Source organism: Apteryx rowi, unplaced genomic scaffold, assembly GCF_003343035.1.
Source record: "Apteryx rowi isolate R43461 unplaced genomic scaffold, aptRow1 scaffold_279, whole genome shotgun sequence".
Taxonomy (NCBI): Eukaryota; Metazoa; Chordata; class Aves; order Apterygiformes; family Apterygidae; genus Apteryx; species Apteryx rowi.
This window is the reverse complement of record NW_020449185.1, coordinates 357,722-385,463: the sequence shown is the minus strand read 5'-3', so window position 1 is coordinate 385,463 and position 27,742 is coordinate 357,722. Positions and strand designations below refer to the sequence as shown.

At 39.2% G+C, this 27,742-nt stretch overlaps 1 protein-coding gene across 3 annotated transcripts in view; it reads right to left on the bottom strand.

Annotated features, from left to right (window-relative positions):
• The window catches only part of GBF1 (golgi brefeldin A resistant guanine nucleotide exchange factor 1), a 115,736-nt gene that overhangs the window by 43,665 nt on the left and 44,329 nt on the right, over positions 1–27,742 (bottom strand). For all 3 annotated transcript variants that reach the window (XM_026068713.1, XM_026068714.1, XM_026068715.1), the window contains 2 exons: positions 6,302–6,433; positions 39–157 (listed from right to left, as the gene is read on the bottom strand). In XM_026068713.1, the coding sequence (XP_025924498.1) occupies positions 39–157; positions 6,302–6,433 (251 nt within the window). The remainder of the gene's footprint in view (positions 1–38; positions 158–6,301; positions 6,434–27,742) is intronic.

Genomic DNA, 27,742 nt, shown 5'->3' with positions numbered 1-27,742 from the left:
AGCAGCCATTATGGTAATTACCATTTCTCTCCACTTACCTGTAGGATTTTCATCAGGACGACCTCATCACTTGCATGATCTGTGCCCACAAATCGGGCATGAGTGACAGCATCTGCCATATTCTCCATTCCCTCAGCTGTGCCCTCATGGCTGGGATCTGAGTAACAGAATAAAAATACATGACAGGGAAAGGCCACCTACAGCTTGTCACCTCTATGGGGAGACATCCACACAGAGATACTTTGCTTCCATCTGCTACCTTAATTTCTGTGACTCAGACTAAGCAGACTGCACAAGAGAGAAACTCACCTCCCACTAACAGAAAGACTTTTTAGTACTGGGAGCTTTCAGCAAGACTTTATCAAAAATCTATTTACACTTTCAGAAAGATGTGACTTAACAAACCACGGCAAGAGAAAAGAATTATAATTCAGTTTGTTACTGGCTCTACACTCTTTTAGATGTTAGTTTGTAAGACCGTGTCTTCTCCCTTACAATATAGCACAGTCAGCTGTTAAATACATTCAATTTTTCCCTGTGGTGGAGAGAAAACAGATTTTAAGCATACGGAACCCTAAACTTACTCCCACAAGGACAAACTGTCAGTTTCCACTAGACTGGGAAGGAAATTGCCTCTCATTCTACATCCCTCCCAAGGAATAGGATCTGGTTAAGGAATGGACCAGTAGTTTTCCCCAGAGAAAACAGTAGACGGACACCATCCTGGTTTCGATATCAGAGTTGCAGGCCTCCCACTTCAATCATTCATCAAGGCTCCTCTCTCCATTTCAGTCTTTTGTAGCTACAAACAATGGTGCATTTGAGAGAATGTTTGGGACAAGATTGTTGCTAGTAACCGTATCTTGTGCTACATTACAGCGGCTTCAGAAAAGCTGCCTCCAGCTTTGATTTCATTCTCACTTAAACAACACTGCACTGGGCAAGAATCTTGTTACCTTCCTACCTAAACAGCCATTAGGAAAGAAAGGAGACAATCTAAACACCAGCTAATACCTCATTAGTTGGTGATGGGGCCTCTTGAACTCCAGCAAGAATGAAGCTGATGGAGGAACCAAGCAAGGCTTCGTACACTTTGCAGAGAAGCCTTTGCAGACTCCCTCTTTGACTCCAGTTGTATTCACACCTAAGAGCTAAACCCTAGGCATTAAAGAAAACTGTCCTTATTGTGGTCCATGTTCCAAAGAGAGCAGCATCCACCATACTGGGTGGATTCTGAAGAGCTGCAGGGTAAGAAACTTTTCATAGTTGAACAAAACTGAAGTGGCATCAGTGCACATGAGAATCCCATCAGTTTGCACAGGAATAGCACCTCCCCTTTCCCTTATCTCACACGTGTGAGAGAAGATCTGCCCTACTGAGAGCAGACCTTGCCTACTTTTGACACGTCTTTCTCTCTCTGACTCTCTCACAGATCTTGCATGGTTCAGAGTGAATTCCTCTCCTGAGTTGCTAGTCAAGCCTCACTGAGCCATCAGGGAGTCCATTCAAAGACTGACCCATCATTTTTACCTGCTTCACTGGCACTACTCAACAAGACACCAAACAGTGACACTGGGAAGCATCAGCTGAGACACCTGGCGGACAAAGGCACTTCTCTTTGTACCATCTATAAGTGCTTATATTCCAGTTAGAAGCTACCACTCTTCTACACTAGAGGCAATAAAATTAAGACATACGTTGGTGCTCCATGCACCCTGATTCACAATTGAGCATATTAGCTTAAACTATCAGCGGTGATGTGGGATTATCCTAAACTGCCTCAATTAAATCAGACAGACCAGTGTGGTTACAATGCCAGCAGCTACATTAACATCACTGTTAACCAACCTCAATACTATAGCAGAAAGAAGCTAAAAGGGCATCAAGAGGGGGGAAAAAAAAACAACCCAAAACTGAAACACACTTGCTGCAGAAAAGGCTTCAAAATGCAGAACAAGCAGGTTCATTCACTGCCACCTCTTCCACTAGGTCTGACTTGCTCTGGGACTGGGGACATATTTAGCAGTGGTTATGGATAAGTAGTCCATGTGAAAAGGAAATGCAAGCAAGTTGTGTGAATGCTTCTTTAACAGATCTGTGACCGCCGCTTCACTGTTCTATCCCTTACTTTCAATGCTAATAAACACACCTCTCTCCCAACACACATCACGCCTGGCTACTTCAGTCCTGGGTCCCTGGAACAGCTCCACAAATTCAGCTCAATTTATAAAGCCTCTTGAGTTCAATTAAAAGCACAGATATTTCTACTTTGCAGAAACAAGATAGAGCAAAGATCAACACATTTCTTTGTTCCCTGGTGAAAAAACAGTACGGAAAGACATGTCAATGCCTGCTCAGAATTACTAATAAAAGGAAGTTTTTGTGAAGTAGAATTCAGACTTGAAGACTGTCACCTGTGATGCAAAGATTTGGAGACCTCCATCTAGACTTACACATTTCATATGGGGTGCACTCCCACAACAGGCAGGCAAAGCAAAAAGCGGAAAGCAGAAAATCCAGGCTCTTAACCTTCAGAGAAATCTAGGAAAGCCAGAAGCCTGCTCAGTAAGACCTTTAAAGGAACTGAAATAAATCACCAAGGCGACCAAGAAGGTAGAGGGGAGAACACGCTTTTAACTCTCCAAATGGCAAGTCTTGTTGGAAGCTGAGCAACAGCTACCCACCTACAGGTACGCAGTTTCCAGGTGCGTCAGAGAAAGTTAACTTCAGAAACAGAGATCCAGAAAACTGCTATGGACACACTGTGGTAATAATCACAGTAAAAGCACATATTTTTTTCTGAGGAAAATATAACAAATAATTTTGAAATTCAACCACTGGTCTTCCTATAGCTCAGGTTTGAGCTCATAAAAAGACTGACATCTAGCTGTAGTGCATAACTGATGAATAAGGAAATAACTAATCCAATGGATAAAAACCAATGAATTTAGAATTAACACAAAGTTTTCTTGTGCTTTAAAAATTATTATGGCATTTTTCAAATACCACTCTTGAAACAATAGTGCTTATTTCAGAGCAGAGGACAACCTCTGTAATGCTAACTATTCCTATCAAACTGTATGTACGATGGATATTAAGCCATTTTATCCAGCTGAGTTGCTGACTGCACACTATACCATCAGTCAACTGTGGAATACAGCCAACTTAGAACAGATCTTTGCAATTCAGACTATTAGAGATCAAAAGTATAAAGGTTACTCAAGAGTTTTTCTTTTCTAACTGGTTTAAAAACATATGCTCCTCAGCAATACTGACCAGAAAAGCAGACAGACAACTACCTGATGACATGTGAGAGAGTAAGAAAAAAAAAAGAAAAAAACCAATGTGAGAGCATAAAGATTAGCCAAGAAATGTTTTGAAAATAGGAAAAAAGGGCAGTTTTAAACAAAGATGCCTATCAGAGGAGTTTGGCCCTTTCACTGCCCACTTGTTTTAGACCCAGTGTACTGCAGAAGTTGTCTTCTCACAAAACAGACACAGCTAATGACACTTTTGAGAAGAATTCTGGTTTCACCTGTCAGTTATGCAGCACCAAAAGGCACCGCAACATCAGCCACATTGTATTTTCCCCACTGTGGTTATGCTGGAGTCGTTCCACCCGTGCTCTGCACAGTTTGAAAAAGGCTTGCATTATAAGGACAATTTTAAGCTTTTCCTATCTTTAGACAGATAGTCTTTAAACTATCTGTAGTCTCATATTACAGAGAGAAATATAAGACCAGAAAGCTTTAATTTAACAACATAACCCTAGCCAGATGTTCAGTCAGCACCATTAATCCCAGCCTCACCAGTATCTAGAGCAGCAGAAAAGACAAGGCCCCTGTGAATGTCACCTAAAGCAGGAACTGAGGTCTTTGATTACAGGTTCTGCTCCTCAACAAAATCCAGGCAGAGGGTCTTTTCTACTGGAGCATGAAGACACACATCCATGCACAGTTACAGGGATGCACTCTTTCTGAGGTGATCTAATTAATATTCTAAAGAACAGGTACCTAAAAAAAGACTACAAATTCTTAACCACTTTTTTCTGTTTCTCTGTCTCAAATTAAGTATTTGTAGCCAGTTGCCTATGCAGATAGTTGCCTGGAGATGCGACATCAGTCTCACATTCTGATCCCATTCAGACCATAAAAGCCCAAAAGAAGAATCCATGTTCTCATTCCAGTTTGTAATGGACATATTTTGCATTATTGCTTATTCCTTCAGAGAGACATGTTAAAGGCTTATTTACTCAGAATTGTTTATTTTCCTATAAAATGACATTAATATCTCATCATTTTAGATATTTTTTGTCACTTATTTATACCCAACACTGCCCACTAACTGATGCTTTGACACACAAAGTTCCCATCAAACTCTTAAAAATTCTTTCCTTGCAAGTCTCCATTTTTGCTCATTTTAATTTTGGGGCTTGCCCACATCACTGTGGTCTGCACCTACACACACCTTCAAACCCTTTCTTCCTCTAACTTCCATCATGCTTACTCCAAAGAACAAAATCTTTAAAAGAACAGCGCCAAAAACTCAACTGTGTCCACTTCGCAGTGTAAGGAAGGAAAAGGACTAAAAGAACTGAGCTGGAGTGGGGGAGAGAGAAGAGGTAAAAGAATTTCTTCCAAGTGAGACTAAGCATAAATGAGCATATGTAACAAGTTTGTCATTCACACAGGTATGATCAGAAAGGACTAACAGGATTTACACAGAAAAATCAAGTACCACTAATAACAGGATGCCACAATGTGAAGGCAGACAAAAAGCAAGCCAATGAGTTACTGCATGCCAGCTGCGCCACRGTAACTACCACATCTGCATCATTAGACTTTCACAAACATAAAGGAAAATACACACATTTGAAAGTCAACAGAAAAATTAAGTGAATGTATTTCACCTCATATTGAGACAAAGAATATGCACAGAGAAACTAAAATAGTTCAGCTGATGCACTGAAACTTGACTATATTTCAGCATTAACCTGTATCCCAAAGATAACAAAGTGCTATCATGTGTTCGTGTTTCCCTAACACATCCCCTTTACACCTAGAAGTTTTATCTGAGCAAAAAGAGAGGGCTATGGCCATTTGCCTGAGGCTGCTACTACCGAGCTTTCAAAAGTCCAATACATCTGCACACATTCTAGAGCTAATCTGCATATAAGCAACTAAGTCATGCAATGTGCTAGCTCAGTGCAGGCACATTACAAAACATTTGCACAAAAGCTTTCTTCCAGAAAAACTTCCAAAGTGTTGAAAGTTTTTTCTAAGTAAGGAGGAAACTCACATTTGCTTATATTCACTCTTGTTACTCAGGGGCTCTATTTCTTGTGAAGCTGCAGTGAAAATTACAGGAAATCTAAGGCACAACATTTTCTGGTTAGCTTTATTTAAAAAGGAGCTGCCATTTAGCAGCAGATTCCAACTGCAGCATGAGACTCAAGGGCTTCCTCATTCTCCTCAATATACCATTATACATGCAAGTCAGTGCTGGAAAGACTCTTCCAACTTTTATCTGTTCTACATTCAGACGATATTTCCAATCTCTCCACTTCTTCACCACAGGTAGCGACTTCTGAACAACCTGGAATAATGCAGGTCTGACCCAGCTCTGCCCAAGGCCACACACCGGTCACACACAGGGACAACACAGGGGATCACTGGAATTTAGTATTTCTGCTGAAACCTGAGCTTCCATATATGGTGGATTTGAAGATTCCTGTATTTAAATTGGACTGTCTCCACTTTTCCCTTAAAGTATTAGCTATATGCATAGATAAAAACAGGCAACTGCAAAACTGTTATGGCAACTGTAAGATGCCAAGAGCACTAGCACACTAGTGGACAGGGTCCTGCACCATGCAAAACATGCCCTCACTCTAGAACAGAAATGTTAATCCATGAAACTAAATAAATCCTACTGTGTATGTATGTYACAACATTGTAATTCCAGCTGGTATTTTACCCTCACTGGCCCTTTTACTCAGATTGTATTAGAAAACATTTGATGAACACCACAATTCAACAGCAGGCCCTAAGCATGTGTAGCTGTCAGGGAAGACTAGCAGCTTTGGCTCCATTTCCCACCACTGTTGTGGCAGTGCTGTGAAAGACCAGCAGGAATGATACTACGAAACTGTAGATGCCTATTTCCTCAACACTATTGACACTTTTCTTATTTCCCCAAACTCCTCATTTAGACTGCAAGCCTGCATCCTGACCAAAGACATTGCTCAAGGCGATGCATTTGGCTGGCATTTTGGTAAATCCCAGGAAGTCACATAACATACCTATTAATGCATACGAGAGAAACTTATTCACAGAGGTGAGGGCCAATCCAGTGATGGGGCCTGTAGTGTCTTCAGAACGGATTACTTCCAGGAAAGGCCGAAGAAAGACATTGGGTTCAATTTCAGAAAGCCCTGGAGGGGAAAAAAAAAAAAAAAAGCATTATTAGACTCATTACATTAGACTTCCATTCATTAGGTTTCATTTCATTTTCCCTTTAAGAACTTTGAGCAAGCTTAACCTCTGGCGAAAGAGGCCTTGCAAAGACTTTGTTTCAGAAAATTGGTGGGAAGGCCAGGGTTGCATGCACGCGTGCATGCATGCATGTGTGTAAATAAATAAACAAATAAACCAAAAAAGAAAGAAAAGGGCACTTTTGTCCGTTTGTTGTTTTGGACAGCAAGCATTCTCTCTAAAGCTGCTATAAAAGAAGACAGAGCTCTCAAGCTAAAAAAAGGAAAAGCAACAAACTTTCTAAACTTTTCAAGACCATCCATGTCTAGGAAGCTTCAGGAATGAAACACAGAAAAGAACAGCCAGAACTTGGGAAAGTGACAAAGAAAATGACAACACAAGGAATCAAGATAGGAGAAATCCCGAGGAGGATCTAGGAGAAAAAGCATTAAGAAGCAGGTGAAGGCAATGACAAGATAACAAGTAGACAGGCACAGAAGAGTATTAAAAGTAACTTGGATAATACTGAGATCAGTCTCTCAGCAATACAGGTCTCTCTTTTGTATTTAAATACACATACTTTTCTCAACTTTGTAAAACCTACATTTTATTCCTAATAAAAGTTAACAAGCCTAATGGCTAATAGTGTCACAAACACTAACATTTACATTCTCAGTGATCTGATATTTCATTTATCTGCAATATGAACTTTTTGGGGGTGGGGGAGAAAAGGCCTGTGATTCCTCAATCCTTACACAAGCTGCTGTTTTTCTATTTGCCACAAAACTCAGTTACTTTTCTTAAAACAATAAAACTACCCCAAAACTCCTGACTCTAAGATAAGTAAGCAAAATGCCATTTGATCATAGTTCCTATTGAAAGGCTATATGTATCAAAGTAAAAAGCCTATCAGAAAGCATGTTAATATGTCTGTGACAACTTATGGGGAAGACGCAATGGAGGAAGAATAACACATTTTTTTAAATGCTCAAGATCACAGAGACCAATATCAAAGTGCAATAATTTTGTTGTCAACTAAAGCAAAACTATAATTAAAAAAGGAGCTAACTGTAGGAATCATTACAGCACACACAGCCTCTTACCTTCCAGCTATTAGTTCAAATCAGGCCAACACAGTTAACTTGTGAGAGGTTAAAAGGAACGTGATGATTCAATCTTTTTGGCTTAAGGACAACTCCCCTGACTTGTCAGATAATATTCTGGTGTTACATTACAATTGTGTCACCTCTCAATAGCTCATGGAAATGCAAAGGATCATAAGATGTGCTTTCATCAATGTTTATTTAAGTGTGCTTTATAGAGCACTTATCTGTGGTTACAAGCATTTGGACAACATTAAATATAATAAGACTATTACGGATCAACACTCAAACTCACCCCAAAGCTGATCCCATCTATAGAGCAGTCACCACCTAATCAATTCATCATAATTCTGTCAATTCCTGCAGCCTCCTTCAAAGAGCCCTAGGCTGAAAAAGCTGCACCGTGAACAGTAACAAAATCGGACTTCAGCTGACATATGGATTAATAGTTCCAGCACTGGGTACTCCACACAGAGTAAGCTCAACAGAACTAATCAGCTTCCTTTCAAACCAGAAGTCAGTCACTCAACTGTTTCTGTTGATTTCTGTTTTACAAACACTATGTATGGTAAACCCTAAGAGAACATGCATCACATCACCAGGATCTATCCTGCTGCTCCACTTCATTAGTGCTGAGACAAAACAGTTACTCAAGAAAACTTACAGGCTAACGTAAAAGCCAAACCAAGAATTATAAACATGTGCACCCTACCAGTCAAGAGGACTTACATCAGACACTGATGTTTCTCTCCCTAAGCCACAAACATCTCCATAATACTTCTGTTGAGCTGTAAAGCATAATACAACTGCATCAAGGCAAAAGGAAGACGTGCCAGATATCATACTGAACACACAATAGCTCGTCTCACAGTAACCCTACTAAATATGCACATAACTGCACAGGTGGAATGAGATGATGAAGCCATATTTGCTAGCATAGGATACACAGCACACCATAATTCTCTCTCCATTAATTCAGTTTCTGGACAACAACTAGACCTTCTCTTCAAGTGGGTGGGGTTCCCCCCCCCCAATTAAAACCCTACTGAAGACAAGGTGACAGTCATAAGTCTTGAAGCGAATAGTTGAAAATTAGATTCCCATGCAGTCTAACTCAAATTCCCAACTTACACAAAAATCACAAAAAATTTTGTCTTCAAAATGTTTTCATTAGGATTTACATTAATTAAGATATTTTACATTAAGACATTAATGAATGTCTTCATTAGGATTTAACTTAGGCACACACTATTGATGACACAGCAACTCTGGCCAGCCCGCCTGATGTCCAGAGACTCTAGGTTTTAGCACAACAGCATTTTACATTAAGCTCTCTGAAACTGTGCATGCTGTAAAAAACTGTTTCAAATTGATGGGTGTTGCTGGGTTATCAAGAAAAATTAAAAATACACTAAACAAGGAGAAGAGAGTATTTTTAGTGCAAGACTTACCAAATAAAAGACTACCTTCTGAGAGAGATCTAAATTTCAGTGAAATATCAAAAGCACTGCTAATTGCTTGCATCTGAGGAGTTTTTACCTGAACACTAGAATGAGCTCCTCTTACCAGCAGCCTTTGCAGACACTAAGGACTTAAGGGGGTCACCAGCTCACCTCTTGGCTTTAAAAGTTCTCTTCAAAACAGAGCTCTATCTCAGTAACAGCGCTTGCTTCAATAGTAAGTCTTCCAAGAAGGAAAAAAACTCATAGTGCAGTTATTCTTGCTATATATTGTCTCAAAGCAGATTCTTCTCATTGCCTGGAAGGTCTTATCAGCATCTGAAAGCAGCACTAAAGCTACTTGGAAGTTTTGAAACTAAATAAAAATTTTGTAAACAATTCAGTAAGGCAAAGAAGATCAACCAAACTCTTTTACCTCGATCCTGTTGAGCTCTGTGAAGTTATTTCAGAATTTTTCACTGAAAGGTTTTCACAGCATTATACTCTGTGGGGCTGAACGTGGAGCATCTAGAAACAACCTACCGGCACCTTCAGACCAATTACTGCAACTGCAAGGCACACTCCTGTTTAGCTTTTGCTACCAAGTTCAAGGTTAGTCTACAGCACAGAACAGCAGGCACTGAATAATGCTTGTTTCACATGACTTTGGTTGAAGCTAGCTTTTTTGTGAAAGTAGGACCACAACATTTAAAAGCTGTTCTGCCCAACAAGCTAAAACTTCACAGAAGAGGCCCTAAAAGGCCTGTAAARACAAGCCATTAGATTACATAAACTCTTGATCTTTCTTGGCCCCCTAACTGCAATGATATGCTTGTTCTAAAAATCTAAGAACTTCAGAAAGGACAGTGAAATCAATTATAACTTTAATAGTTCCTTTCCCAAAATAAAGGGTATGTATACAAGGTAAAAAATGAACATTTGGAAAGCCAAACTTGAACTAAAAAAAAAAAAAAAGTTCTGATTTCTCATCCCTTTGATTCTTGCTCTGCTCGGTTCAGGCATCCAGGCATCGCAAGTGAGGAAACCATAATCAGTGAGACTTGGGAAATGCTGATAGAGATGTTTCTCCAACTGTATGTTCCAGCACAAGACATTTCTCACTGTTTTAACTTGAAAACATGGGAAGTTTCTCTGTTTAGGTAACTACTTTCAACTACACTACAAAAAGACCGCAAGCATGATCTCAGCCTAATGCATTATAAGAGGAAAAACTGAACAAGTGTCAAAAAGATCAAAACTTCAGTAAGGATTCCTACAAGCAGCCTTCCTTTTCAAACTGCTCAGAGCTTGGGAAAATTACATTAAAACAGAATTTGGTCTACATGAAGAGTCTGGGATGCTTTAGAGACCATCTGGAGAGCACTTTCCATTCTGAAAAGAACGGTCCATGGGTCCCTTCAATGAAATTTCAGGAAAGCAGAGACCAGCACCAACACTGCACAGCTAGCCCAGAACAGTGCATGGGGACTGAAAAGCAGGGGGAAACTATTTTAAATAGGACCATATCAGAAAACTAGCTTTTCAGGCTAGCAATTTTAGTATGAGCACGGAAATCCTCAGAGACCACAGTACTTTCTTTCACACATCCTATGGACAATTCACACTTAGACAGACACATCTATGAAGATATTTAAACAACTAATTCATGTTTAAGCACCTAATTCACATTTCAACAATCCCATCCAGCCATTCTGGCACCTCAGCAAGCAAGCTGCATCAGACCTCTGGGTCCCCTCACTCCCGCAGTACAGGGGCAGGTCCCCCTCCCAAGAGGTTTCTTATTGTTGATATACTGTTGGCACATTCCTGATCTAAAACGCTCACATAAGCTGCTTTCCCCAGCAGTTAAACTCTTCACTCCTGAATGACTCTTATCAGGATCGGCTATGCGTTCCGAATCAGATTAAATGAACGAGAAAAAATTGTTTATGACAAGTTATTTCAACATCATTTGTCCCCAGGACAGGCAACTGCAACCCAAGCCACATGACCTGGACTCCTCTTATGCAGCAGCTGTTGGCCTTTGACGCTCAGCCTTCAGAAAGGCTGTTTAAATTTTATCCCACGCACCTCTCTAATGCAAACCAGCTCAGACAGGAGCAATGTTTCAAGCATGTGTATTACCTTCCCAACTTATGCACTGAAGTTATGAACAGCCATTCCCTTTTCTTGTTAAGGTTGGGGGGTGGGGTGGGAGGGGAGGGGGGGAGAAGACATTGGTAACAGCTTAGAAATCCAGGTCTACAGGACTCCTGCCTAGGAACTCAACAAGTTTATGCCACAGAAAATTGAGGCACCCGCAAGCACTTCCTGGCTCACCATCAAGAATACTTTCTGCAAACACGCCTTTCTGGCCCACATGATGTTATATGAGCCTTACTCCTTGTTCACCCACCAAACAGCACAATATTTGCTTTTTTCACGCAAGGGTGGGAACTTCCTGCAGTCGCTCTCCAGCAAGGTAAGCAGGGAAGAAAAGTTACAAGAAAGGACAAAACTGTACTTACCTTTTTAAATTATGTAAAAGTATTCAGGAGCCATATTTAATATTCAATATAGTCTCCCATTTTTCAAAAACGTTTCCAAAGTATAACTGCTGCAACAAGTAGTGGCTTAATTTCACCCAGGCTAAACTATGGGATCACAGGGGAAGGAGAAATTCTTTTGAGTTACCCCCATGATAATCTGTTGGTTAATTTAGAGAAAAACAAATATAGCAAATGGAACTACAGTAACTTGTTCCTCTCTAAAAATGTGCATAGCTTGAATTTGCTTCTCATGCAGTAAGTTAGGCAACAGCCACAGAACAGTACATGTATATTGGTTCTAGGTCCCTCGGTTCTCCAGCTGATGAATCGAGGCATGAATGAGGATGAATCCGCAAACAAGTTCTCCAGATTGACTAGAACACATGCCATTCTGCACCTGCAATGAAAGACATGCCCCTGACTGGCTAGAAAGTTTAGTCTGACATTAAACTCCAATTCACTAGTGGCCAATTAACTTTGGCTAACAACTGTAAAAAAGGCTAAGCTAGATGATCCACATTCATCCGTTCCTAGACATATGTTCCCCTCTACACAGACATGGTATAGTCTACTAGTTCTCAAGTGAAAAGAATCCATTACCACTACCACCACCCTCCTGCAAACAAAGAGTCTTTTTTTAATTTCGATCTTGTTTTTCTTGCAGTATCTAGACTAGCCACTGCAACATGATGTTTAAATTAGGATGTAGCAAATTTCTAGAGAATTTCTCATCTGAAACCAGAACACACTGCTACTTACATAGTTTGACGCAGCAGCTAATATGATCATAGAAACCTACAATCCTAATTACCTGAAAACAACAAAGGCAAGGTTACTACACTCAAAACATAGTAAGAGGACATCAAAAAGAGCACAGTCACCTGATGTTTCCTACAAGTTCCCCAGAACATCATCTTCTCCCCCCAGCCTAAGCTCTTAATAGATGGCGAGGACTGGATTCTACATCCACCTAGGCAGACAGCACAAGAGAAGCTGAGGAGCTGGGTGCTTACATCCTAGTTTCTAGAAGGTATAAATTCTGCCAATTATTTTAAAAGACTGCTGGGATGGCACAACACAGCATACAAACTCACCAAGAGGATCTGTGGAAGCGAGTTTTGTATGTCCCTGAAATCAATACCTCACTATAATAAATGTTAACAAACCAAAAGGTTTACACATGATAGAAGTAAACATAAATCCACAGTTAAGGATATTCATGCCAATGAAGGAGAACTGAGAATTAACTGCAATGCTTTTCCTGTATGCCTGTAAAATATACTCTCCAAAGCTAATTTCTTGTGAATTAAAGCAGCCATTCAGGGGCCCAGGCCCACCACACCAAGAGGAAAACAGTGCCATTCACAGCCACACATGAATGCAAGGCTAGAATTACAAATGCAGTTTGACAGGGGAAACCCAGCGCTGTCAAGCCTGTTCTGTTTGCCTAATTTCATTACAATGGTACAAATGCTTTCATTTGTCACACTGCAGCTTCATGTGTTTATCTCCCTTTCATTAAACATGACTTTAACAAATGATTGTTCCATAGTGTCAAGATCTCAAGAGCCCCTCAGAATTGAGATTTTATTTTGGGGAAGAATGACAGAATGCACACTAAGCATTTGATGCTCTTGATATCCTCTGGTCAGGGCAGCATCAGCTCAATTGAAACCTTGTCTCCTATAGGAATTATTTACATCTACCAGCAAAGCAGTACCACTGACAGTCCCACCAGTGTTAGCCTTTAGTTATCGGGTTTTCATCTGATGCCATGCTTCAGCTTCAGCTGTTCTGCCCACACATTAAAAATCCCTGGACATTTTTCACAAGCAGGTACTTGCTCTAGTATCTTCAGCCAAAATTACACTGAAAACTCCAGCTGTGTCTCCACTTTTATTCTAAGTGCTTTTCACCCAGCCATAGTATTCCATTCCAGAGGGAGATATGCTTCAGTGATATTATGAAAAGTAGAAGATATTCACTACATTCACAAGGAAAAGAAATGCTATCAACAGGAAGTCTGGAGCTACACAAAGCACAGGCTCTCATAGTTTCTATCCAGTTGGACTTAAAGTACAGAAGAAAAAAAGATCTGGGATGTATTCTCAGCCCAACACAACTACTTGCTTTTCCTTGGATTTTTTTACATAAGCAGTGATGGTGTATTAGTCATACACATTGCTGACTGCAGAAAAAAAAATGCTGCTCCAAGAATTTATTATTTCAAAAGTTGAAGTTGGAAGAATTTAATTCTGCTCTCATTTCTTAGCACTGAGAAAACTGATTGGAATGGTATTTTGCGAAACTTTTTCCTGAGCTGTAGCTGACACGTAATTAGTCAGAGATTATACTCAAAAGGTTCTGCTCCAATACAATAGCTCTAAAAATGAATGCAGTGGTAACTTGACATAGTGAGGTTGAAGGTCACTGGGAGAAGACTTGCTATGGATCCTATGACATTACCTCTTGCCCTGTGACCTGATACCTCTGCAAGAACCACGGCTATTCGGATGAAAGGCAACAAATCAATTACTCTACACTACATAGTAAAAGCCTACTGTTTCTAACATGGTCTCCCACAAGGGTGTTCAGAGCCAGTATGAATGGCAATACCTATTTACTTTGCAGTATAATTTAAATACTTATCCATACTTGTTTTCCAGAAACTCTTTCTCTTCTCTCATACAAGAGGATGAGCACTAGAGTAACACCTAATCACAACAACACATTTCAGAAAAAGATTACATCAGGACTCATGGTTTGTAAATCCACATGTGCAAATTCATAATTACTTAAACAAATTTTGATCTCAGTTGTAGAGAGGATGATTGCCTTCAGGGAAAGGAGATGAGGGAATACAGCTGATCTGAGCCTCTGATAGGTTCAGGAACACAAGACTAGTTTTGTGGCTTTTTCAGAGACACATGCAAGCTCTAAATGGTTAGTGCCTCTTGTAGTGGCACTTAAAACTATTCCAGGAAATCTCCACAGCTGGAGACAACTAGCACACTCTTCCAGCTTCACCAACAGGCATGTGCATTTTGATGGTCTGACAGAATGTTTGAAAAGGAGTGGTTTTTCTTCTTTTTTTTCCAAAAAAAGAAAAAAGAAAAAAAAAGAAAAGACAACACAAGCATGGATGCAAAGGAAAGCTTCCTCCACAATTCAGCAGGACCAGCAAAGACATAGTGAATCAGCACTTCTCATTCACTGTAGACAATTTAAGTGAATTATAAAATGACTTATGTCCTTATACATCATCAAAATGGAAGCAACCATGTTTATGGACTTGCACCTGGCTCAAATATTTCAGAGTGGAATACATCAGAAAGCACTGAATTTAAAGCTAGTTTTCTTAAGACTTCATGGCTACTTATCTCTTTTTAAAGCATGAAAATGACCAAATCATTACTCCATTGATAAACAAAAAAATCAGTGATTCACATTGACAAAGGTTGATGCATTTAAGAAACCCTGTCTTTTGGTATAGAAAACAGCTATCTTTACAATTGCTCCAAGGCTCAAAGTTACTGAACCTAGTCCAGAGTAGCCTTCTGGTAGCTGCTTATATAGATCTTCTCTAAAAAGCTTCCTACCCCTTCTTCTGAAGATAGTCAGTATTCACCACTAGGTCAGCAGCTCCCATTATTGGATTGGGGGAAAAAAAAGGACTGTTTTATAAACTGAATTTATAAGATCTGTATTGAAAACATCCGTATAGTCTAATTAAAGTGCACCAGTGAAATGCAGATACATTTCACCTTTCATCTCTGTTTTAGAACCAGCAGAAATTGGTTTCAGAAGATTTCTTACAGAAAATAAACACACGCAGGGCAACAGCCAGTCCTTGTGATGAACCTGCACCAGCTCTGAGCTTCAGTACTCATGGGCAGCCCTCTGAGGCAGCGACATTCAACTTCAAATGAAATTACTAAATCAAGCYAAATCAAAGCAAAAAGCAGCCATCCCATGACAAATTCATCTGCCCTTGACCAAACACTGAAGGTTATTGATCTTGCTGCTGTTGTGAATTAGGGCCAGGTTTCCCAAGGTTCCCTCCTAATACGAGGAAGAAAGCATGGCCACTCYAACAAGACCGACTAGGCTAAATGAAACCTATGGGGAATTGCATTGCACACTGCCAAGTCCAGAAGATGGACTGATCCATCCATCTTACTGACAGCACAAGTTTGATACATGTCAAGTTTAAGCACTCTTCTCTAAAAGAAATTGACACATGTCGAAGAAAGAGCAATTAGTTTGTGACACTCTACAGAACTCTATTCAGTCACTCTACTTGCTCCACTATGGTATTTTATACATGTCTTGCATGGTACCGGGCCCAAACTAAGTAGGCAATTTAAAAGCCCAAGAGAAATTAAAACTTCTTCTCTGGTATTTTAAAGCACTGTAATTCTCCACAGCTTTGTGTGTCTACCACACTATGAATAGCTCTCTTATTGCAAATTCATCATGTTGTCAAAAGGAAAGCTTTACTATTTCTAAGAGGCTGGGGGAAAAAAAAAGAATTACAGTTTTATCATCAATTAGCTGTATGGATGTTACCCATTCTGTTTACTCCTTCCTCAAGGGAAGCCCATGAATGCCAAGGGGAAAAATTGAAAGGAAAATCAAAGAATAACAAATCCCCCAAAAGCCAAGACATTTCTTGTGTTGCCAAAGAATCTAAAAACATCAGGAAGACGGAAAAATCCAAAGAGCGGAATGAAGAAAAAGCAGATGACCCAAGAGGGAAAAGAATCTTTTAATGACAAATATATTTCAGCCACCATTCCTCTCAAAGGCTTCATGCACCTTGATGTTATGACTTACACAAATTCCTCTATCCAACCTGAAACAATCCAGGAAACCTTGTGCTTCACCATATTATTACAAGAAAGCAAAAGTTCCTAGTCCTAATGGCAAAGCATAATTACCCAGAGCTCAAGTTCCAATACACTAAGATACCACAGATACAAAATGGGAGCTTCATGAGAGGGGGTACAAAACATCTTTGGAATATCAGTTTCAAACTAATCCCCCAACTAAACTCCTACTAAGGGGTAGAAATGGTATATCACAGAACAAAAGTAAAAGGAAGAAAGACTGGCCTGGTGGCAGTCAATCCAACTGTTGCCTTAAGGCACTGCAAAAATAATGTTTAGCAAAAAAAAAATTTTTTAAATACAGTAACAATTGAAGAAAGCAGCACAGATGCACACAAAAGTTCTCAGAAATCTAAACAGATGGCCTCCATTAAAAGGCAACTAGACTTCTAGAGTGATGAAAACAAGTAAATATTATGTTCTTGAGAATGGACTGCTGAAGGAAATGAATTTCTCTATACCGCTATGTGCCACAATGATCTGCTGGTAGAAAGTGCTGACGTACAAAACTGGTACACAAAGGGAAGCAGCAGCCCAAGATTTGACCCTTATTCACTGTTTTTGAAATGGAGGAAGTCTCTGAACACATTTCAACTTCAGCAGGGATCCTAACTAGGATATATCAGAAGACAGGCATGCCTACATCATTTAAACAAGAACTACATCAGTCCCCAACCCCATTAAATACATTTTTTTCCCACCTGTTGGAGTCAGGCCTCAGAAGACAGCAGAAAAACAATAACATGTCTGCAAAGAATAAAAGTGACCTAAAAATCTACGTTAAGAAATTAAGGGATTCCATATATTCATAAAAGGTAAGATGCCCTTATTGCAGCCTAGACAGGGGAATAGGTAAGCAAATACCTTCTGCATTATACTTTGCCATATCTGAATACGAAGACAGTAATTCAGCCTGCATTAACAAAACCCATAGATTACTAGGGTCATAGCATCATCCCAAAGGAAGGAACAAACAGATTCCTAACAGATGAAAGGTGAAAAAGTATTTTTAGATTCCTATTCTATCTGCTCCTCCAGACTCTGAAGGCTTCATATGCTTTGTTAAATAGAAATGATATGCCCTCAGCAGAAAAAAGAAATCATGTCTCAGGTAGTTCAGAATGATTCGTCTTTCAACAGCCAGACTTTGGTGCTGTCTGGGATTCAGCCTGAATTAATTGTGCTCCAGCCAAGAGATGACCTCTCCTGGTGAGGTCTCCAATACGCATTCTTAAACCAAAGATAGGATTGGTTTGGTCAAGAAAACTTGCCAGGTGTTTTTTGTTTTTTGTTTTTGTTTTTTTTTAACGGCTGACAAGGTTAAATGCTACATATTTTGTTTTTCTTACATTGTCTGAAGAGACTGATRTGACCAAAATTAAAGAACTTTAGAATTTCACATATTGTGCTCCATCCAGTTCCATAAATTTATCCAGGATCTTGATGTGATTTCCATCAAGAGAACTAACAACAGTAGAAATCCTATTTATGCTGCTATTTCAGAAAGCACACAAATACAGGTAACCCATGAATGCAACTATTTCCACGAGGCAACGTGGTACTCTGAAGCATTAGACTGAGTCAAAGCTCCCCCTGCAACACTTTTGCCAATGATCAGCTGCAACCTGGGACAAAATTTTTCTGCTCAAACTCTTAACATTTCCAAGTTTGACCGACATCTTTTCAGAGCAAAAAGAGTCCATGTGTATACTGACAGCTTGTATTTCTTCTGGGAACATTCCAAACAGCAAGTAAAGATTCAGGTACTATATAGCCTAATGTAAGTGATCTCATGGTCTTGTCCTCTATTGTATATCAATATTGTATTCGATATGTTTAATGTATTCATTCAATAGATGACAAATAACCAGTATCCTGAGCAGTAGACTTGTATAGGGAGTACAAGCAATGCTTTGGCATACAGGACACTGGCAGTACACCCTGGAAAGAGGATATTGTTTTCAGTCTCTAGGAAAATGTCAAATAAATCTATTACCATCTATTTCTGAAGTTTGTGATCCAGTATATGCCATGACATAAGAAACCTGAGGCACTCTGAAAGACCCTGTCCTAGCTTTATTAAGATCATCATTGACTGCACATTGTCTAGCAAGAGCAATCTAAAAGTGACAGCACAGCACAAAAACTTTAATTCACACAGATAAATAGGACCTGTTTGTTCAAGCCAACCCTCAGTTCACACACTTACGTAGGCTTCTTCAATCCCTCTCTCCTTCCCTTAGGGCACAGAGCAGCCAGGCTCTCCAAGTGAAATATAAAACACACATTTAACAGATCAGCAGACACAACTCTGCTTTAACCTCTCAACCCCAACATTTCTGCTACCATGACCTTTGGGATGGAATCATTAAACTTCAGCTGCATTTGTTCCCAATACTTGGTTAAAAGGCAAAGTCAGAAGAATTTCCATTGGATTTTTAAGCCTAGACTTGATAGAATTTGCTCTGACAGGATTTAAGCACATACACAAATAAACCGAGCATCAGATGGTAGCAAGGTCCTTGACCACAGGTAGGTAAACTAGTACTATTCTCAGTCCCTGCCATTTGTCTCCCCTTCATTCTCTTGGACAAGTCACTTCGTCTCTACTTCAGTTCCTCATATGGAAAGTGGAGATATCTGGCCTTCGCAAGTGCTGTGCCATTACGTTACCTGAGAATAATCTTAAAAAACAAATCACAGTAACATTAATCCAATAAAAGCTTCCTGTCCTATCATCCCACTTTTCTCCCCAATCTAAAATAAGATTCTCAGTGAAGGAAGTTATTTTTCAGCTTCACATTTAAATTAGGCAAACATGCCAGGTTAAGGTCAAAATGATCTTAATGATTTATCACATAGAGCACCGCTAGCTCAGAGTTCAGTTTGTCAAGTGTCAAGGAAATTAAATGGGACACATTAGAATCACATCTAGAAACAACTTGGCAATGTTTGGCCATTCACTTTTGCGATGTCAGTGTTAAGAAACATTGAAAAAAGCTAACTTATTGGGGAGCTAATGAATGAGGAGAAAGTGTACATCATTTATTAAACAGCAGCAGTTAAACAGCTAGCAAATCCTCATGGCCTTATCAGAATGCAACCACTTGCTACAGAGCAGTATTTTGTGTAGCTTGGAGGCCATTGCTTAAAAACAGAAAGTAACTCTAGGTAACAGAAGGATTTTGCAGACCCTTCCAAAAACTTGGGATGAAATCCCAAAGCTCTGGGAGAGCAAGGCGAGCACCTGTTTTCCTGAACAGTCGATTTTTTTATGCTGCATACTTTACACAGAAGCTGCATTATTCTGGCAAGCTGCATTCCAGCCAAAAGTGCACAGTTAATGTTTTTTGCAGCCCCCAGCCTCCAGTGATGGATGACCATTTTATAATGAAATACTTTATGCTCAATCAACTTACAAATAACGGATGTTTTATCACACTGAATTAAAAAAATGTTTTTCAGAAAAAAGAGCAACAGACAAGAAGATCAGTGATGAGCAGAAGCAAAAGTTACTCCTGTTAAGAGTGGTTAAAGGAGGACAAAAATCCAAGTGATGTTTCACTTTAACTCTTTCACTGCTCTTCAATAACAAATGGAAATGATGCATGAGCTAGTACTTCTTTCGAAAACACCTACACATAAATCCTGGTCTAGATTATTTGAAACAGAAATAGATACAAGTATTTCAAACTTCTACAGAAGGCTTTGATCTATAACATCTCAAGTAGGTGTCCAAAAAGCTAAGGCTAATAAGTAAGCACTGTCAAACAAAAAGCCTTTGAAAATACTTTACTCTCATGCCCTCTTAACAATTCAGAATTACAAAAATCATTCCTCAAACAGCCCTCAACTGGCTGTGAGGTTTTCTTCTCCTAGTTCTGCTTCTACCTCTCAGAGATAAACCAGACAAGGTGTGTTCCAAGACTGCTGCCATTTCTAGATCAAGCTCTTGAACTAAACACCCAAATTAAATTGATAAACATGTTCAAGATCCAGTGCTTGCTGTTACCCAACAACTGTTACTGTTGTTACACACTACAGGTCAAGAAAACCCATAGCTTACAAGGCCATATTTTCAATCAGCACCAGCCCTTGAAAAAGCCTCTAATCTAGTCCAAAAATGGCACAATGTCTCTCTTCATCCTTATGTTATAATTTTAGAAGAGTCTCTTGTAAAAGCAATGGAAGAATATAGAAAAGTACAAGACACAATGGACACAAGTTGCAACTAGGGAAATTGCAATTAGGTATTAGGAAATAAATTTTTGAAACAAGGGTGGTCAAACACCAGAACAGTTTGCCCAGAGAGGCTGAGAGATCTCCATCCTTGGATGTATTCAGATTTCAACTGGCTGTAAACCTGAAGAACATGATCTCACTTCCAAGACAGCCCTGCTCTGAGCAGAGGATTGGAGCAGATGACCTCAAGAGGTCTCTTCCTACCTAAATTATTCCGATTTTGGTTTCGGAGTGAGCACAAGTCAGAAAAGTTTCTTGATGTTTTGCATTATGAATGCAGCTAATCTAACATTCACTGAATGAAGAGTTTCCTTTCTCAGGCCCTCTATTGGTTAATATCAGTAGCAATTAAATACAAACAAGAAGCTCTTTCCAGAACTATCCCTAGAAAATATTCATAATTTTCTAAACCAGCCTTCTAAACAGAAAATGCAGACTCGGGCTGTGACTGAACTGAGAAACACATTGTTAGTTTACCAAATTTGGGGACTTCCTGAAAACTAGAATAGAAATGGAGCACATTGGTCCAATCTTCTCTTTTAGAGATATAATATAGGCTGCAGATATTAAGATCCTCAAACAAACAGCACCTTGGTCCTGAGTCACATCTCCAGACACAGAGGAATTCCAGCAGTCGTGCTGCACCACCCTGAGCTCCACAAAGTTCAGAGTTAATTTATGAAGCTTTTATTCTACTGTTTGAAGCACTGCAAATATTAATCAGGCTAAGATTTTAGTGACAAAAACAGCCTTCCTCCCCTCCCCATTCCTCAGCTGAAGGCTGGCACTCAATGAATCAGACCAAAGGGAGAATAGAGTTTCCAGCACCTGCTTCTGCTTTTAAGTGTCCAATTGAAACTGCTGTGATCTGGCAGCAGGCAGCCTGAAAATGTCGTTTTCTTGCTCTGTGAAGGACTGAATCACAGCACAAAAAGAATCCAGATAGAGAAATGAGTGAAAAGAGCAGCAGCAGACAAAGGAAGCCATATCTTAACTTAATACGGTCAAAGAGAAAACGCAGCTGAAGACAGTATGTTAAAGTACCATGTCCTCTCTATAAGCGAACATGGTATTCGCCCTCTGTCTAATGCTGATTACTAGGGACACTGCTGAATATGCATTATTTTTCATGTTAGCAACAACATCGATTCAAAGATGTTCAAAGAAGGGGGTAAAATATGACTCCACACTGTTGTTTGCTTTGGAATCACATAATTAACTGAGACATTATAGACTAAGGGTGTTTTCCCCAGTAACAATAGGATTTTAAATCTGGAAAWATAAAATACATTCCCTCTTAAGAGGGAAACTCAGGAAACACAGCCAGCTTGTTCATTTTATACCAGCACACTGATGGGAAGCTTCCTTTTTACATAAAGAACACACAACTTGGAAAATAAAATCTAAGAAATGCTTTATTCATGCAGAGAAATAAATAAGTTGAATATGTTTATTCCTCATTAAMAGGATTCTTAAGTAATTTCAAAACTGAAACAAGAGTAAGAGTATACCTACAAGCAAATTCCTTCCACAAACAGGAAAAAAACCCTTACTCTTAACACAGCAGGCTATACTACAAGACAAAAAAAGGCATACTCTCTAGCTTTGGTCAACACAGAGCATTTATAGCATTTCCCTCAAGAATGTAATTTAAGCCTAAGAATTACAATGGCAAAACTCCTCACTCAAATGCAGCTTTACCAGGACAAGCACCTTCACAACAGTGTAGCAGCACCCACAGTTGGTAAGCTGCACTTACAGACTGCTGTAAAACAGTGCGATTTGAGTTTAGATTTGCCAGCAAAATGGAGGGGTATCGGGATTGTATATTAAGCTTGCAGAAATACACACTTCTCAATTATATTAAAGAAGCTAAAAAACTCCTACACACATCCCACCAACATCCAACCTTATTTAAAAGATTAAATTCCCTTCCCCAAAATGCTCATTGAAATCTAAGTCTTCTTTCATCTCTAAAGGCTTCTTTGGCCACAGAAATTGCTCACTGAAATTTCCCAGAATTTTGGAGAGACAGAAAGCAGAGTGGAGAAAGGGTTAATCCACAGCTGGGAGAAAGTTGCCCTGGAAAATTGGAACACATGCTGCGGCTGTGACTAAATTTCACACTGGTTCTGTTGAGTACAAACATCCACAACTGTGTGCATTTGAGAGAGTTAGAGAAAAAGAAATGCTCCTTATATATTAGCTTCACCTGCTAGGTTCCTTCAAATGGATAATGACATGCTCCAGGGAACAGCAGAACCCTTCAGATTCACTTCACTTTTCAAGCAGAGATGAGGTGCCAAAGCAAAGAAAAAAAAGAGAGTAAATGGAAGGAAACAGACCTTCCCTTTCCTGCTCCCACATTTTTTGCAACGTACTGGAAAGTCAAGCCTGTGGTCTGAAAGAGTTGATTCCACTGTTTAAGATTAGATATGCCAACACAGAAGCCACCTAACCTGAAATTTAAGACACACCTGTTCCATCCAAGTACATTAAAAGAGAAATTGCACAGAGGGAAAAAGTGTCTAAGATTCTATATTTTWTATATATATAAATATATATAGTTATAAACACACACACACATATATATACACATACATATTTATGGTGAAAGATTAAGGATGGCCTAGATCAGCTAGCACAGAGTCACAGAAAGATCCAGGCTGGAAGAGATCTCTGGAGGTCACCTAGTCCAACCTCTTGCTCAAAGTAGGGCCAGCTCTGGAGGTGTATCAGATTGCTCAGCCCTTGTCCAGTCAAACTTTGAAAGTCTCTAAGGGTGGAGATTCCAGCACCTCTCTGCTCCCTGTCCCAGTATTTAATTCTGTCTGGGGAGAATTCTCCCCTATGCCCAACTGGAAATTTTCTTGTTAAAAATCCACGACTATCGCTTCTTGCRCTTTTGCTGTGCTCTTCCAAGAAAAATGGGGCTCTGTCTTCTCTACAACCTTCCTTCAGGTAGAAGACAGTAATTAGATCCCCGTTAGCCTTCTCCAGGCTAAATGTCCAGGATACAGTTTTGGGGATGTGCAGAGAAGAAAGTGGTTGAATGCAGTGGACAGCCAAAGGAACAGGCAAAGCAGATTGTGGTCCTCTGGAGTCAACAGTGAAAAACAATGTAATTTTCATGATGTGGCTGATTCTTACGTAAGTTTTAATTGGTTAAGCACACTGCAATTAGAAAGCAATTTCTCAGAACAAAAAGAGAGGTAGTGCTTCAGAAGTGACAGGCAACAATCTTTTCTGCTAGTTCATAAAAGAAAAATGGAGGAAAATGTCACACTTTTCACCCACATTGATGTGAAGACTATAGGAAACTGAAAACTATTCTACTGTAGAGCCAGACCAGTGCTTTAGGAAATACTTCCATGTCTGGAGGAAGTCTAGCAGACTGCAATCTAGTACCTTTTCAAAGTGTATGGATGAAAACAGCAACATTTCTACCTGTAAAAGGGGTTTGCATTCAAACCCAAGAATGTTCTACTACAGAATGGCAGGAAGGGGATTAATAAGGAAAAAAAAAAAAAAAAAAAAAGGTAAAAAAGCCCCCAAACAAAACAACTCTCCCACCAAATATCTTATGGTGAGAGATCAAAAGGGGCTATTAATGCCAAAAGACAGGCATAAAGAGGCTAGCATTTATTATATCTTCCCTAATTTCTCAGTAAATAATAGCAGATTAAATACAAAATAACATTTTTTTCTCCTCAAAGCAGGTTTCACCAAACTACACAGGGAGAAGCAGTAAGGTGGCAGACAAGCTCTCTATAGTAGAAATAGACACAGGTTTATTTTCATCTCCAACATGCCCCACACTGTGCCAGAAACAGACAAAGAACTTCTATTCCACACTCTTAAAAAGGAGATTATCATGGACCCATATTAAAATAAAAAGGGATGTGTGTGGATTTTGATTAACCAGACCATTTTTTATCTGATTCATTGACCATATTTCCCAAACACCCACAAAGCTCTCTTCAGATACGTATGGACCATTTTCTAGCCATGCCTCTTTGACATGAACTAGTAAATGCACAGAGGACAGACTAGAGTAAATCAATGTTTGAGTTTTCACTATCAATTCATTATATAAATTAACTTTAAAGACTTCAAAAAAAAAAAATCAAAGCAAGGTACTAATCACTTGCTCTCACCCTGGCTACAAAACAGACTTTTTAGCTGACCCTAAGTACCAACTTTCTAGCTGACCTTGAGTACCAACTTTCTAGCTCAAAATTCCTTTCATTAATGGGCACACCAACGTTTTTAAGCATCCCTCTTTCCCCAGTGTCCTCTTCCAATGAAGTTAACCAAGACTCCAGATAAACAGACATGATTCATCCCTAAGTCACATCACACCAAAATAAAAGTACTTTGTGAGTTTATTTTCTTTACCTGAATTACAATCAGCTGTTCATTTACATTCTTGCACATACACTGCCAGTGACTTGCACCTCCTGTCCCAACTACTACCGCAGTGCTCACACAAGTGATACATATGTCCATCTACTCTTTGAATTTCAAAGACTACAGAACAAATCAAGCTAGCTAATAACTAATAAACTACTACCAATAATAAACTAATAATAAAACTAATAAACTAGCTGCAGACCCCAGTGTCTTACATTCCTTTCAATCTCACGGAAGAAGGGCCACCTATAGTGTAGCATCATTCTTTACTGGCTAAGAAACTAATAAAACAATTTCTAAAAAAAAGATGTTTGTTTTTAAACACTAAGAAAAATAAATGCCTTATAAGTCTATTAAGTGCCAATCACAAACTTGATTATAACCGGGGCACGTTGGAAGAAGTTCAAATTCATGGGTGTGGGTGGATAATTTCTAGTAATTCAGTATCTGTTGTTTGACACCGGTGGTGTAGAGAAGGCTATGAAACACAGACTTTTAGAAGAGTGGAAATCTGCAGAGCATTTCCCCCTGAAAATGGATTCTCCAGGCAACACAAACATTCCTCTCTGGCTCACTCAGAACTGTGGAAAGCCCAGCTCATAAACCAGGGTGACTGCCAGGCAGGCCTGAAACAAAGACACCAACTTCTTATAGCTCTACCTTGATGCCTGCTCTATTACAAACCTTTCATAAGGCCTCAGCTCCAGAAAGAATCCTGAGTCTACCAAAGACTTAGTTTTCTGCTAAGTGTTTCTAGCCTTTAGATTTACAGGGGGCCACTTGAAAACACAGAGCCTCAAAAGCTCAGAGCTGAAACTATTTTAAATAACTTTAAAATTAATTATCAAATATCTCATGAMTCTTAAATGTTTGAGGCCAACAAAAACAGGAACAGAGCTGGAGAGCTTGTTCCACTGCTCTCGTTAGGTACCCCAGATTATGGCACGCAAGGGGACAAAAATTACTTAATAGCATGTCAAACTCCACAATCATTATTCCTGCATTTATACACATGAATGATGACCAGATAGGTGTGGATGCCTAGCAAGGCAGACCTGAGAAGAGGCTAGACACTGACCTGTAATTCAAGATGACAATAGTTAGTAACAACTATTCCATCTGTGAAAGCTCCAAAAGCGTGTTTGATTTGGGGAATTGTGTGTGCATGCCTTTTTTTTTTTTTAGTTTAAGGAACAGATAATTAATTTTGTTTGGAAAATACTAAATTGAGGCAATAAAGGTAACTCTTAGAAAGGAGAAGGTGGAATTTTTCTTAACTTTGAAATTAGCTTTTGGACTACCTTCAAATTTTTCTCCCTCAATAACTACTATTTTGTGGCAAGCAGACCTTTATATTTTCCCATTCTACTTGAAAATGCAAGCAGCTACCTTCCTGAAAAAGAAAACAAATTCTTCATATTCTATTAAAACAAAACTAGAAAACAGTATTTTTAATCATTATGTTTCTAGACATTGCTTAATTCTAAATCCATTTATTCAAAATGCTATACATCATTTAGTAACTGAATTTACAAGGCATCTATTTACTTTAGGAAGTCATTGGTGGGGAGCCTTTAAGAAAAATCAAATCCTCATTTTACTTGGTAGTATACAAACTAGCATATGACAACAGTTTGACAGAATTCAGCTGAGAGTTACATCTGTACTAACTGTGCTAACAGATGATCATCAGTCACTAAGACATGTTATCTGCTGCATAGCCAGTGTTGCGTTTCACAAAAAGATCCGTCTGCTTCGCTCTGCTCTAATGAGCGCCTGCAACCGCTGAACAAGGATCAGCATATACAAAAGCGCAATATCTGGACAGCAGGCAAGTAGGACAAAACAAAGCACTTTTCACAGACTAATAGAAATCACAACTGTAGTCCATTTAAGATAAGTTCTTCTGAGTTGAGCAACTACTCCAGAAATAATTTATGACTAACATATGAACAACCACCAGATAAACTAAGAAGAAAAAAAAAATCTCCCTGCCTCCTCATTGTTAAGCTTTTTAGATGCCACAGTCATGTTATCTTGCTCTGTTCCATGTTAAAATTTTAATTTCCCAGGATAAATCCTAGCAATTTCTTTGCTTTGTAGTGTATTTTCAGAGTAACAATCAACTCAGCAATCCAGAATACAGCAGAATTCAGAGGATACCTCCTATACAAACTGGAATTTCACTATCGTCCAGGCAAATCTTCTGCACTGACCTATTAGTCACTGAAAAGCTGTAGCAGCACTAGGGAGGGGGCTTGGGGTGAGAAGGTGGTACTTCAAAGTCAGAGGGGAAAAACTAGAAATGTTGGGGATCTATTACTATTAATTGGTAAAATCCAAAAGCCAGATAAAACAAAACAACAAAAATTGATTTGATAAGTCATTAACTCAACAGCAATTAATTTGACAATCTCATAATTTTGTATTCAACAATCTTATCTCAGAACCATGACAATATAGGACAATAAAGACCAAAACAGACATTTCAGCAAGCTGCATATTTAACATATTTTGAATTTCCTTACTACAACCAGATTTATTCTATCAGAAATTTTATATGGTCTCTGAAGAACTAGTGCATGACCTTGCATCTCTTATGAGAAGTCACAGCTGTATTCGCACATTGACTGA